Raw genomic sequence first — 13,685 nt, 5'->3', positions numbered from 1 at the left:
GAGAGTTTCCATGTGTGCTTCCCCTCTCTCCATGGGGCTTAAAGTCCCAGGAAGAGTCGACATGACCGATTTTGAAGGTTGCCCCCCTTTTTTCTACCATCCAGCTCTGGCCACTGGATAGCAGACTAGTGGGCAATTGGTTGCCTGTTATGTAGCAATCCTTCTATTCCAAGGCCCATTTTAAACCCTGCAACCCCATCGGCTTAGGTGGGGGATACACCGGGCAATATTAGGCCTGTTTGCATGCTACTATTCCATTCAGCCCCTCCACAGTGTGGTTAGACCGCAGCTCACATTGCAAAACTGCAATAACCCCCCTTCTCGAGCTGAGTGCTGCCCTGTCGGTGAAATGAAAGAGCCAGGACCTTTGTCTGTAATAGAGGGGAGTGGAGGATGGCTCTGCAGCGGGATAAGGAACTGGAGAGAGTCTCACACCCGTCTTCTAGGAAAACAGGGATGCCGAAGAATTAAACAATGAAAAAGGGGAATCTATTCACAGCTAAGTGGGCTAAACCTGCCCAAGCAAAAGGGGGCTTATCTTCCATCGAGAGCATTCTTCTCCCAGGAGGTTGGCTCAGCGCCTGCTCTATCAGTTTGTCAAGGATCTCCAAGGATTAGCAATTCAAACCTATTGAGTGGTAACAGCAGGCAGAGGGGATGGGGTAGGGCCAGCGCATGGACGGGACCTCAACTGCATTGAAGCTCCAGTCCAGAACAGGGAAAAGGGTCCATTTACACTCCTCATTTTAACCTGGCTGTAACTAACTCCCCAAATTCAGGTGTGACTGTCATGAGGACAGACTGCGAGCTGCTGAGCTGAGGGGGGGAGAGGACGCATGCTTGAAGAGCCCCAGAGCACCAGCCTGAAGCACAAGCCATGTAAGAGACCATACCCGTGCTGACTTGAGCACCAGATGGGCCAGCTGCAGGGCCGCAGAAGACAGCATCTCCCTGCTTATGTAGCATCAGAAGTTGGAGCCCTGCACATGGTAAGCTCGACCCTCTGCCCACAGCTCGGTTCTGAAGAGGAAGCCAGAGCCTCCCTGTTTGAGGCAGGACAATGCTTGGGCCATTATTCAGTTCTGCCAAGAACCCCATTTTCTCCCATGGCAGATGGCATTTGAATGACCTTGGGTCAGGACGCCTGAGGTGGGGCGAAATCACAGACTTGCAGCTAAAACAGACTGCAGCCCTGAGACCTGCAGGGTAGGGAGAAGGCAGAGTGAGCTGCGCCCGGGGAATACGCACCCCTCTCCTTGCTGACAGCTAGAGGAAGAAAAGGAGACGGAACAATGGAAGAACGGGCACGTGGAGACATACACAGAAAGGAGTTTATTTTCCCCACCACTGGAATTATGAAACCACAGCAGCAGAGTTCAATATTTACAAAGTAGCCCAACTCCCCTTGGAGATAATGAGAACAAACACCAAGGACAGGGGCCCCGATAAAGAACAGAGGCAAATCCAAGAAGCTCTGCAGTGGAGAGGGTGGGGGGAAGGGCTACACCCTAGTGGGAGAGTGTTTTTAATAGGGGCACACAGAACAATGGCACCACTAGGTATTCAATTGAACACAGCTACTCTAAAAGGGGCAACGTGCACTTTAGGCAATGTGAGGAAAGCTCCGCGCAGCCGTCCCTCACTGCCCACAAGCCCAGTTCAGCCTTGTCTACACCAAGGGAAAACCTCAGATGTGCAGCTCCCTCGAGGGGTAGCTCCTGGTTAGGCAAGATGATCATAAAAAAATCCCCGCTATAGCTTCCATTGGCACTGCCGCTTCTGGAGCTTGGTGGGTCTGAAGCTTACCAGTAGAGAGACAGGCCCTGGGTTTCTGCTTACGTCTCTTTGCACGGCTCTGTTGCTCCCAGTTTCCTTTGGCCAGCACGTCTGAGTGGGACAGCTTTGCACACTCAAGGGCAGGATAGTTCCGCTGGCTCCAGTATACCTAAGCTTTGGGATTCCTCCTAGACTGCTAGCCACCTTAGGCTGTCTTGAACAGCTGTCCATGACCCCTGCACACTCCTTCAGTATCTGTGAAAACAGGGTCAAGGCCTAAGTGGGAGCTGGTCGCTCAGCTGGGACTCGTACAAAGCACTGACCCCAGCTCTGTCACCGCCGCCTCACTCGACGTGCTCACTCATTCATTCCCAGCCTGATGCCTGAATCAGTCAAAGGACTTGACTGGTGCATTGGACAATCCTCACTTCAGATCCTACAATCCTCTAGTTTGGAGCTATTAATGTGTTGCTAATGCTCCTGACAGGGAGGAGATTTTGGGTGTGCGCGCGCATGGTGGGGGTAGCAAACATGCTTTCTCAATACACAGGGGCCAATAGACTTGCTCCTGCTTCAGCCACTGACAGTGTTAAAGCTTCAACTTTGGCAACACTTGTATACTTAAGACATCAGGGTCTCCTACAAGTCGACCCAATGCGTATCAGGACTATTGCTACTGCACAAAGCAGGTTGGCTTCTAGCGCTGGGCACAGAGATTTCTAGGTCTTCCCTGATGCCATTCTTGGCAGGTCACTTCAAACAGTAACACAGGAAAGCAGCGTGGGAATCCTTCCTGTTCAATTCGCTAGGCTTGTTACCTCGGTCGTAACTTCGCCAGGTAATAACTGAAGCAGCACAGGGTAACGTGATAAGACACCACACACTCACTGTAAGGTTCACTTTGATGTGAGACCTTTCATATCTAATCAGCCTAGAGTTCATTTAGCAGCAGCCTGTCTCCACTCATGCTTGAAATAACTGAATGCTAGAGAGACACTGAGAAGAGGATTTCAGTTCCAGGTGTAAAGGGAAAGACAAGGCAGTGTCTACACAGCCTCCTTCCTAGGCTAGAAAGGAAAGTGCTCGGTGATAAAGAGAAATAGATGCCAGCGAGGAGAGATGGAGCTGCACATGAGAGGCCCCTTTTCTCCCCCTGAGCTGGAGGAGAGCGCACGGAGAGCTCTGAAAGCCACAAGGGTGGTTTGGAATAGTCTTTCAAGAGGCATAGGAACCAGTGAAAGTGGTATGCAGCTAAGCAAGGGATTTAGAGAGCAACTGATGACAGTTACTTGAGGCTGGAATTCATTGGCTGCGGCACAGAATTGTTCTTTTAAAAGCATCCGAGTTGAAAAATGAATCCCTGCTCTGTGATTGAGGCGGTGTGCTTGCCCCAGGTCACAGCAGACACACGGCCACCTTATAGAAGCCAGCCACCACAACGGGTACCCTGGGTGGCACCCTTAACAGAGAGGCTAAGGAATGAATAAACGGATTTTCCCCGGAAGTGCCTCCAGCTCAGGACGGAGGCACATTTATTGGCCAACGTCTATGAGGAGCTTGCCCAGCCCACATCTGTGCCGTCTCTACTCTGCCGAGTGAGCAGATTCTAGGGCTGTCAAGTTGGCATCTTCACCAATAATCATTTTTTAGCTTTCGTGAGGGGCCCCAGGAGGCACAGTCTAGTGCTCCCATGGCAGTGTAACGCAGCACCCCCATCTTTTCAAAGTGTAATCATGAATCTGCTTTGGAAGCGAATAGATCTTCATGTTCACTAACCTGAGACCAGCTGTAGGAAAACTCTCACCACCCGGCACTATGGGACAGATGCTACTTTCATAGACCCCAGGCCTAAGGGAAGCGGTTAACTGCACTTGAGGAACTTTGTGTCTTCAAACACTTCTTTTAATAAATATTTTATACTCACCAGGTGGCTTGGAATTCAAGTATTTCACTCCAGAGCAGAGCAAAGAGGTTTTAGAGACCCACAGCTCAACATACTGTCCCACCAGTATGCTGCTGCTGCTGTCACATCACCAAGTCTATTGCAAGGGCGTGGCGAAGCTGTGGGACACAAGGGTTAGGGACTCCAGAAAAGGAAACTGTTGCAGGAAAGGAGTGGCAATTTTAGGAAGATGTGGCAAAGGCAGGAGCAAGGGAGCTACATTGTGCACGTCGTGGATCAGATGTGCACATTCTGAACGCTGCAGTAATATGCTACTGGAAGTGCACAAACTGCTACGAGCCATTCCACAGCCTGACATCTAGGCACGGCTTTAGAGCAGTCCCCTCACCCTGAGGCTGCTAGTTTAGAGCGGAGCTGTCCTGCCACCGGAGAATGCTCATGAATGTTATCAGAGGAATGCTTTGCCACCAGCACCTTTGTTGTTTCACTACCAGCTACAAGGGAGGGTGTACACGAGCACACTGGCATTACATGCCGCAGTAGGTGAACATGGCCACTAATAGACTTGAATCTATGTGTGCTACAGGAGGAGGTTTGTGCAATAAGGGGATCCCTCCTCTCCCCCTCAGAAATTCAGAACTTGCACCATATCTGGGCAGTGTAACAGTTAAGAAGCACATGATGAAGTTTACTGAGAGGAAAGAAGTAGTAATGTAAAGGCAGCCCGGGATCACAGAAAACCTTACAATGAGTATTTGCTTGTGCTAAGGAGGCAGGTTTAGCCCTTGCAACATTACCCTGTGTTGAGATCATCGCTTACAGAGTACATTCCCAAAACCAACCAGCAGGGGGGGGGTGAGCAGCAGTCAGAGGCCCCAGGCCCCCAAACACTGGGAGACCCCAATGATAGAACAAAACAGAAAGACAGACACCAGTCCCAGGAAGCAAAAATGAGAGTCGTTACTATCGAGTGAAGATGCCGTCTTCTCTTGGAGTGACTCCCAGGGTCCTGTGTCCCCAACCTGTTGGATCCAGCAACCACAGTTTCATCCCTTGTGCACCAAGGGGAAGAGAAGCCCGGTATCCATCACCGCAAGTGAAGGGTCAGAATGACCGTCAGGATCACCCCCAAGAAAAGGACAAAGGGAAGCCAGGTCTTCATGAATCCCCCTATGCTGCAAGAGAGAGAAAGGGGATTAAAAAGAGACTGGTTGACAGGGGATAATGAGGGTGTGTATGGGGGTAGGGAGGGAGAGAAATGTTGGGGATAATTGGAGAGTTGCAGGCTGGAAAGGGAGGAACGATCACTCTAACTGTTGATTCATATTTAGCCTGTCATCCACTATAACCCTGAGATCCCTTTGTGCAGCATTCTTTCCTCGGCAGTCCTTTCCCAGTTTGTATGTGTGCAACTGATTGTTCCTTCCTAAGTGGGGTACTTTGCATGTGTCCTTATTGAATTTCATCCTGTTTATTTCAGACCATTTCTCCAGTTTGTCCAAGTCATTTTGAATTTTAATCCGATCCTCCAAAGCATTTGCAATCCCTCCCAGCTTGGTATCGCCCACAAACTTCATAAGAGTACACTCTATGCTCTGATCTAAATCACTGAAGATAACAAACAGAACCGGACCCAGAACTGATCTCTGTGGGACCCCACTTGATATGCCCTTCCAGCTTGGTCTCTGCTGTCAGTTCAAATCCAGCCCAGCAGTTAGCTCTGGCTGGCTATTTGGTGGCTAATATGAAAGGGGATGGTGACATCAGATCAGTCCTAGGTCATAAATTCCCAAGTTAGAAAAATGCAATGAAATGTCATTACAGGTGGCAACCTAAGTAGAAGGGCCAAGGACTGATAAGGCCCTAGAGCCCCCTCCGAACCGGGGTAAAACACACTGGCAGGACAGCACTGGGGAAGCTTGTACTCTACTGCCCTGCTCTATCTGTTCTGTGGCTAGAGAGGATCTCATTCTCCAGGACTGAGAAACTGGAACTAAAGTTGTTTTTTAAAAGCCCACGTGAACACTATTATGGTGCTGAAAGAAATTTTGGTGGTAAAGGACTGGGAGAAAAATCCAAATAGCAGAGGGTGAAAATCCTAATAAAAAAATGGGACTCATTTTATTACAAACACAAAAGAGAGAGAAGAAAATCTGTGACTGGCTGACATAGGCCACTGCCAAGTATGGACACAGTTCTGAACATAACAAGCGGTGACCAGACCCAGGGGTCAGGCAGCCAAAGACGTCATGGGGAGCTATAGACTAGGAGTTGCTTTAGATTGCACTTTTCATAGGCCAAGCCCCCAAAAGCACTTCACAAAGCAAAACATTAAACACTAGTGCCTCAGGAGATCACAAGCTCACACCCCACACCTTGGCCTTTAACGGAGATATAGGGTTGCTCAGGACACTGGTGATCTCTCTTTCCTCTTGAGCTTTCACCAGTCACAGGGATCTGCTCTTAACATCTTGGTAAAAAGGACAGCAACCTTGCCAACATAGCTCAGTGCTAGTGTCACGATTCCTTATAAGCACTGAGCCCACAATCATCCAGCCACGGGCAGGTATGCTGCCAGCTGAGACCTACCGTCCTCAATACACAACTGAAACACATATGGGTGAAAGCTTAACCCCTTCTCTCTGGGGTAGCGAGAAACACTGAGGGATCAGAAACTTTGAGAAGCTAGCCCTCGTCTGCTGGACCTGGATTGGTCTGCAGCTCACCTTACATACTTCCCATACAGGAGGGAGAGGAAGCAAAGTTTGACCATGTTCCAGGAGCTGCTGTTATCATATCTCATCAGGTTTAAGGCCAGAGCCACGTGGGAGTGGCAGTTGTCACAGCAAAGATTGTGCTATAATAGAAAGGGACATGAAGTTAGAATTTTTCTGACTCTGTTAGGTTCCTCTAGGTCCGGGGCAGGATTCTGTCTGGGGCAGGATTGTCCCCTAAAATTAGCCAGATAAGTTCTCCGGGGCAGGGAGACAATCTAATAGAACTCACCAGGACCCCAACCCCACTGGTGCTTTTGGATGCTAGTTCAGAACCAACTGCTGAGAGGGTATATTCCCCAGGGCTTGCTCCCCGTTTAGCAGTAAGTAAGCAGCAGGATTCTGATTCCATACTTCCTCTGAGATGGAGGACCAGTGCAAGAACATAAGCCTGTCACTAGGCAAGTGTGAAGATGCAGAGACATGAGGATAGAGCATGACACAGAAAACAGCCAAGAACTGGCTTTGATCACATAGCTCTTATCAACTGCTTCATAAAAAGGGATCAGCCCATCAAGAAATTTCACTTCACAGATGGGAGAAGAGCAGGAAACATTACAAGATTTGTCCAAGCTCTAGCAGAGAAGCATTTTGTTAAGAAAAAATACAAGGCAAATCCTGTTCCACTGCACCTGGTGGAATCAAGACTAGCCTCTATGCAGGCTGGGCTTCAAGTCTTACCATGCGATGCTTGTACTCCTCAGAGGCATCATGCACAGCTGTATCCCAAGCATTGGGACCGCTGGAGTACACTTTGGTTGGATCCAGTTTCCAGTACCTGACAAGGAAGACAACAGAACCCCTAGTTTAAACGCTAGACCTTCTGTTCTTTCAGTTTCCTTTCCTTCCCCATTAGGGGGCTATTTAAAGCAGGAGTCAGCGGACAAACCCGCAGTCATTCATCAATGAGGCTCAGTGAACTCATTGTTCTAGAGAAGTGCATGTGATAAGAGGGCATCAGGAGCCGATGCTTAACCCTCCCGGCCCCCTGCAACCTAAAGCACTTGCACCTCCAAGGGATTATTATACATGAGGAACAAATTCGGTTCTGAACTCCAGTTTTCATGTGGAATTTAAAACCCTAATTCCATCCACAAGCTTATTTGAATAAAGCACAAAAATCAGGAGCTGATGTACAAATATTTTGATTTGCAGCATGGCAAATAAAAACATCAAAACCACGATGTGAAATTGAACTGTTTCTCACTCCATTTTTTATATCATTTACTTTCAGCAACTGATTGCCACAAATTCTACTTTAATATAAAGTATTAAGTGCTGTAATAGTCATGTAAATATTGACTCTCATTATTTTAATACCATAACTTTGCAGTCATGCTTCTAATCAGAGATTTAATGTAATGTTCTCTCTTGGGAAGCACAGATACACTAGCTGCCCCTTTGAATTAGGGCCTTTGATCTTGGAGAACGTTACCTATATTACTACATATTTATGCTGGTTTCAGTGAATTAAGGATATTTCCATGTGATTTTGTTAAAAGTTTAATAAAAAGAAACAGTGGCACTTACTTCACCGGCTTCCCAAACGCCATGTTGTCTTCCTACAGAAAGGGGAAAGATCTCTCAGAACACAGACCACACACCACACAAAATTCAATACATGCATCTTTCCTGTAAGGCCAGACTTTAGGCTTGTTTAGTGGTATGAGTTACCAGTAATTATCAAGTTCTTTCCTCAGTAGTCTCATTTTACCTTGACACAGATCATATTTGTATGCACACAGGTTTAGATTCTCATTAATACTGATTCTACTGCTGTTGGAATGCAAGTTCGGTTCTATGTACATTGCTACATCTTCCATCTTTATGGCACATATACCTTATTGTTTCCTTCTTGATTCCTTTTATTTCAGAATTGTTACAGATTTTTTTTAGCTATTGATAAAAGCACATATACTGGTCTCCTAGTGTGAATTACACAGACAGACTAAATCCATCACATTAAGACTTAGCCTGACAGAGTGAATACAACTTACATGTTGGTAAGTGGGCATGACTTTCAGTCAGTCCAATGAAGTCATGTTATTGTAAAATGCATCTTCTCCTAGCCCCCGCAATCTCTAAGTTACACTAATATTGGACTCCTGATTTTGACCCAAAAATGGCAACATTCACCTGTATTGTGGGACACATCAGACTAACCCTTGCCACTGGAATCTAATGCTTCTCTGGAAGTACAAGAGGTCAAAAGACACCCTTCCCTTATTGCTGAAGAAAACAAATTAACCCATCCTTGATCGCAGAAACCAACTTATCTGCACTGGCCAGCCCTCAACACAAAGATGACTGAAATGGCTGGATCTGCCCTGGATCCAATACAGAGTTAGCCAGTGGAAAAAATGAAACAGACAGCAGTTCTTTGCTCTTCAGGGATTTATGCAGCAATTATTTCAAGCTTTCATTTCACTTTGGAAATGCAAAACATCGAGAGAACCGTTCACAAGCATTTGAGGAAAGTGGGAACCAGGCCAACTTCAGGTTCCTCATTTATCAACCAGAATCATCATCTACTTACAGAGACGTAGTAAGGGCCCGCAAAGTCCCGAATGACTCCAGTCGACGTACAGATACCCATGTGGCCGATGATAGGGAAGAGCCATCTACCAAAGTAACAAATGAAATGTCTGAGTCAAATGTCTCACCCTGATCACACACCCCGTCAGGAGACTGCTAGAATGGCTACACAATGAACTGTGTGGTACAAAATAGACAGAGCAAGCAAGTTAGATGTAGGTGCGTGGGGTTGGGGGAAGAGACATGACAACTAGTAAACCAGAGCTGAGCACAAATTGGCAGAGCTAGGTCAAACAGATACACACAGGTAGGAGAATATGAAAGCAGATAGTGTCCAAACCCACACCTCCCTTGACAAGCAATTCCACAAATTTAGGCTTCTTTGCATTGGCACCAAGACTTTAAGCTTTTAATATGATTAATTGTAGTTATTACAAGGACAGGAGTCTCAGGGCCTGATGCTGCTCTCAAAATACACCACTGTGCACGCCATTTGACACCAGGAAGGAATGAGCACTTCAATCTTTCTGAAGCAACCCCGTTTTGTTTTTCTGGGTAAATGCATTGGCTCTAGAAGGAAGCTCCCTTGAAGACAAACTGAATCTCATAAGTTATCAATGAAAAAAATTATTAGATCATCTAACCCATCTTTATACCAATACTTACAATAATACAAATACTTCAGCACCACCATCACGTAGGAGCCCTAGTCACGGACCAGGTCCCCACAATACTCGGCACCGTACAAACACTTAACAAAAAGACAGTCCCATCAGGGCTGTTTTTCATTGAAATTAGTTGTATGTGCCCCAGACAATGGGCTTCCACCACTAGGAAGACTATTTCCTAACCTAAATGGTCCTGTTGTTCCAAAGGTTTCTTGACATCAGTTTATATTTTTATCCAATTATCTTGTGCTATCCTAAAATCTTCTCCTCCCTCCTTGGTATTTACAGCCTTCAGGAATTAGCAGAGTTACGTCCCCCACCCTAAGGCTGTGTCTACCCTACAGGCGCTGCAGCTATGCCACTGTAGCGGAGACACTTCCTACATCAACAGAACGTGTAATTAATTCACCACTCTACAAGGCAGTAGATCTAGCTGCATCTACGCTGGAGGTTAGGTTGACCTAACCACAGCATTCAGGGTGCAACTGTTTTCACAGTCCTGAGCAACTGTTGCTACGTTGATCTAATTTTCAAGTGTGGACCAGGCTGTAATTGTTGTTTAGCACTAAATATTTATAGGCTGGGCTAAGCCAATCTCCCCACCCCCCTAATGACTTTTATTTACTTTTCACCATTTACACTGTTTATTGTTTGCATTTCACTAACTTGGACAATGAAAACAAATCAGGCACTTTCACTTTTACACAGGGCGAGTTTTATAGTCAATTTCACTTTTTGATTGCCATATACCAGCATGATGCTATTCAGGACCGGTTCGTGCTTGGGTGGCACATTTCCAGGGGCGGCATTCCGCCCATCCTTTTTTTCGAGGCAGTTGGGCTCTCGGAGCTGTGCCACTTAGACAGGGTGAGGGCGCCACGCCCCCAGCTGCAGCGGGAAGGGGAAGCCCCAGCCCCGGGATGCTGAGCTGCCAGGGCCCAGCTGCTACGTGGGGAGGAGAGGGCGAGTCCTGCCGGTGAGCCGGGGCTGCGCCGCCACATCTGTGCGCTGCCTTGTGCCACCCCTTATACCGGGGCTTCTCTGTACGGCGGGGAGGGGGTAAAGCCCCCACAGGCACTGGGAGAAGGTGACATCACTCCCTCTGCTTCCAGCGCCGCCTGCGAGCCCCAGCCCCACCTGAGCTTGGGGCGGCAAAAAACCTAGAGCCGGCCCTGATGCTGATGGGTCTGAAGTTCTAAACCTTGGGTGGGTAAACTTTTTGGCCCGAGGGCCACATCGGGGGGCAAAACTGTATGGAGGGCCGGGTAGGGAAGGCTGTGCGCCCGCCCCCATCCGCCCCCTCCCACTTTCCGCCCCCTGACTGCCCCCCCCCAGAACTCCCCACCCATCCAACCCCTCCCATGCCTTATCTCCTGTCCACCCCTTCCCAGGACTCCCGCCCCAACCGCCCCCCAGGGACTCTACCCCCTATTCAAACCCCCCCGCTCCCTGTCCCCTGACTGCCCCGACCCCTATCCACACCCCTGCCCACTGACAGGCCCCCTGGGACTCCACTCCCTATCCAATTCCCCTGTTTCCCATCCCCCCCGAACCTCTGCCCCATCCAACTGCCCCCTGTCTCGACTGCCCCCCCAGGTCTCCCTGCCCCATATCCAACCCCCCGGCCCCAGTCCCCTTACCATGCCGCTCAGAGCAGCATGTCTGGAGCTGCGCCTCCCGGCCAGAGCCAAACACGCTGCCTCCCTGCATGAGTGTGCAGCCACGCCGCCCAGAGTGCTGCCCGCGTGGCAGCATGGCTGCAGGGGAGGGGCCTGGGGCTAGCTGCCCGTCCAGGAGCTCAGGGGCTGAGCAGGACGGTTCCATGGGCCAGATGTGGCCTGTGGGCCGTAGTTTGCCCACCTCCGTTTTAAACATTGCAGAAGATATGTCTACATTAAAAAGATTACCTAGTTTTAAAACTCTAAATTCAGATATTGGGACTGAATGGCCCAGGGGACTGGGAAGAGAGGAGGAAAATTTGATAATTGTGCCAAACAAGAAATTTCACAGCATCACAACCATTTCATGACATTTCTGATGATTCTGCAGGAAGTTGTCAAGACTGACATGGGAGGGGAAATCCAGGGGAAAACAAAGATATCCAGTGGCCTGTTAAAAGGAGCTCCTTAATCAACTAATTAAAGAGCTGAAAAGATTTTTTTCCTCCCTGTTCTTTTTTAAACAGTACTTTGGGAAGAGACGAAGCCTGGAATGTTTAAGCAGGTGAAAACAGGAGTTATAATGAAAGCTGGTCTGCAACCTTAGAGCATTCATTAACATGAAAGATGTAATATGGTTTTTCTTCTTCACCAAAGGTTGAAGGGTTATCATTCAGATTTCTGGTACACTGCATAAAATATCTTTTCTCCCTTATCTCAGCTCTGCTACAACTAGTCCCTAGCCTCTAAAAGAACTTGCAAACAAATCAAAATAATTTCATTATGGCTTTGGATGTTTTAGTCAGATTGCAGCAAAAGATTATATTGCTTCCAAATGCCTCTTTCTAGTGTGCCGATTTTCCATGTGCTTGTTCGGTCATCACTAGGGATGGCTGTGTTTGGGTTGTTTCCATCATTATAAAGGAATTATCATGTTTTTTTCTCAAATTGTTTCAAACTATTTAATAAGTTTCAAACCATTAATAAATCCACATGCTGCTACACTAGGCATATCTAGAGCCAACTGTAAACATTCATGCAGCTGGCTCAGAAGCAGCCTTCTTATAGAAAAACCTGAGAAGTCATGGGTTTGCACCCAACAAACGTACATGTTATACAGTCTTAGTGAGGAGAAAAGCCACAGAGAAAGCAGTGATTGTGAGTGAGCTCCTGGCTGTCTTAGTGATCATCCATGCTCATTTTAGTGGGACACGTCTATTAGATTTGAAGCAAGGGTGGGGAAAAAACCTTCATGATTCCTAATTGTACCCCCAGGATCCACCATTCCTACCCCAGAGCCAGGCTTCACAGCTACTATATGTATTTAGGATAACCGGCCAGGACTCTCTGTCGACCTCATCAAGCTACTCCCTGTCAAGCAGGCTCTCCTGTGACCGTCCACACCCCGACTCCGGGGCTGTCTGACCTGTTCAGTTCTGGCAGGACTAGGGCGCTAGACACTGAACAGTCAAACCCAGGTCTCCACCCAAGCAGTGCAGTGCATCGTGGCTTTTAGACGATGGCGCTGGTACCTCAGCGAAGATTTTGACTACCGGTTTCAGAGTGGTGGCCGTGTTAGTCTGGAGCGAGGGGTCCTTGTGGCCCCTGGGAGACCCACGGCTGATGAAGCGGGTTCTAGCCCACGAAAGCTTGGGCTCAAATCAATGTGTCCGTCTCGCCGGTGCTACGAGGCCTCCTCGTGTTCACGAGTTCAGCAGCACGGGAAGCGCTGCGCTAGGCCCCGGGGTTGTAGTTGTGGTTGGCTGGTGCCCCCCAAGGCAGGGCGGTAAAGCGGGATCCTGACGCCGCCGCCGCCCCCACTGAGCTCCTCCTCCGGCGGGAAGCGCCGCTGGTCGCGGAGCCCCTGGCGCCGTGGCATGGGCTGAAGCCCCCGGGGCTAAGGAGCGCAGGAAGCCCGGCTCGGGGGATACACGGGGAGCGCAGCAGGGACTCCGGGGCGCGCAGGGCACCGCCAGGCTAAGCGGCCCCCCGCGGTCTAACCGGGGAGGGGGCAGAGCCGGACACACGGAGCCGCCGCGCGGCGCACTCACGTCAGCACGGGGATTGGCGTCCACACCACGCAGTAAGGGAAGCGGCCCCGCGCGGGCTCCAGCCCGGCCCCCCCGCCGCCATTAAACTGCTTCATCTTCCCCTCCGCTTCCGCCATCGCCGGGCAGCGCGTCACTTCCTGGAGACCGCGCGCGCGCTTCCGGGGCCGTCCGGTAACTAGGGAGAGCGGGGCCTGCGCGCCCGCCTCTGGCTGTGTCTTCGCTGTTCCCTTTGGGATCATGTACCAGCGCCTCGCCCCCCCCACGCCACCCTTCCGCTAGCCCCCCCCACCTCCTATACACCGCCACCTCCGCCCCCCCCT

General features: G+C 49.3%; 1 protein-coding gene across 1 annotated transcript; it reads right to left on the bottom strand.

Moving 5' to 3' along the window:
- Nucleotides 1-1,313: 1,313 nt before the first annotated feature.
- TMEM222 (transmembrane protein 222) lies at nucleotides 1,314-13,520 on the bottom strand. The gene is made up of 6 exons (XM_034753995.1): nucleotides 13,366-13,520; nucleotides 8,990-9,074; nucleotides 7,984-8,015; nucleotides 7,135-7,231; nucleotides 6,406-6,536; nucleotides 1,314-4,854 (listed from the first exon to the last, which is right to left on the bottom strand). Exons 1-6 carry the CDS (start codon nucleotides 13,479-13,481, stop codon nucleotides 4,767-4,769), a joined length of 549 nt encoding a protein of 182 aa, XP_034609886.1. The 5' UTR covers nucleotides 13,482-13,520; the 3' UTR covers nucleotides 1,314-4,766.
- Between the last annotated feature and the right edge of the window lie 165 nt (nucleotides 13,521-13,685).

Source organism: Trachemys scripta, chromosome 20 (assembly GCF_013100865.1).
Source record: "Trachemys scripta elegans isolate TJP31775 chromosome 20, CAS_Tse_1.0, whole genome shotgun sequence".
Classification (NCBI taxonomy): Eukaryota; Metazoa; Chordata; order Testudines; family Emydidae; genus Trachemys; species Trachemys scripta.
The sequence above is the reverse complement of the archived record's forward strand: the minus strand, read 5'-3'. Positions and strand labels throughout refer to the sequence as shown.

What these genes read in the sequence shown, in the direction of transcription:
- TMEM222 (XM_034753995.1), bottom strand. Translation starts at nt 13,481, where the DNA reads ATGGCGGAAGCGGAGGGGAAGATGAAGCAGTTTAATGGCGGCGGGGGG. An exon ending in AGGAGTACAAGCATCGCATG is followed by an intron (nt 6,537 to 7,134) that starts GTAAGACTTGAA and finishes TTTCTATTATAG; the next exon opens with CACAATCTTTGCTGTGACAA. An exon ending in CTGTATGGGAAGTATGTAAG is followed by an intron (nt 4,855 to 6,405) that starts GTGAGCTGCAGA and finishes TCTCTCTTGCAG; the next exon opens with CATAGGGGGATTCATGAAGA.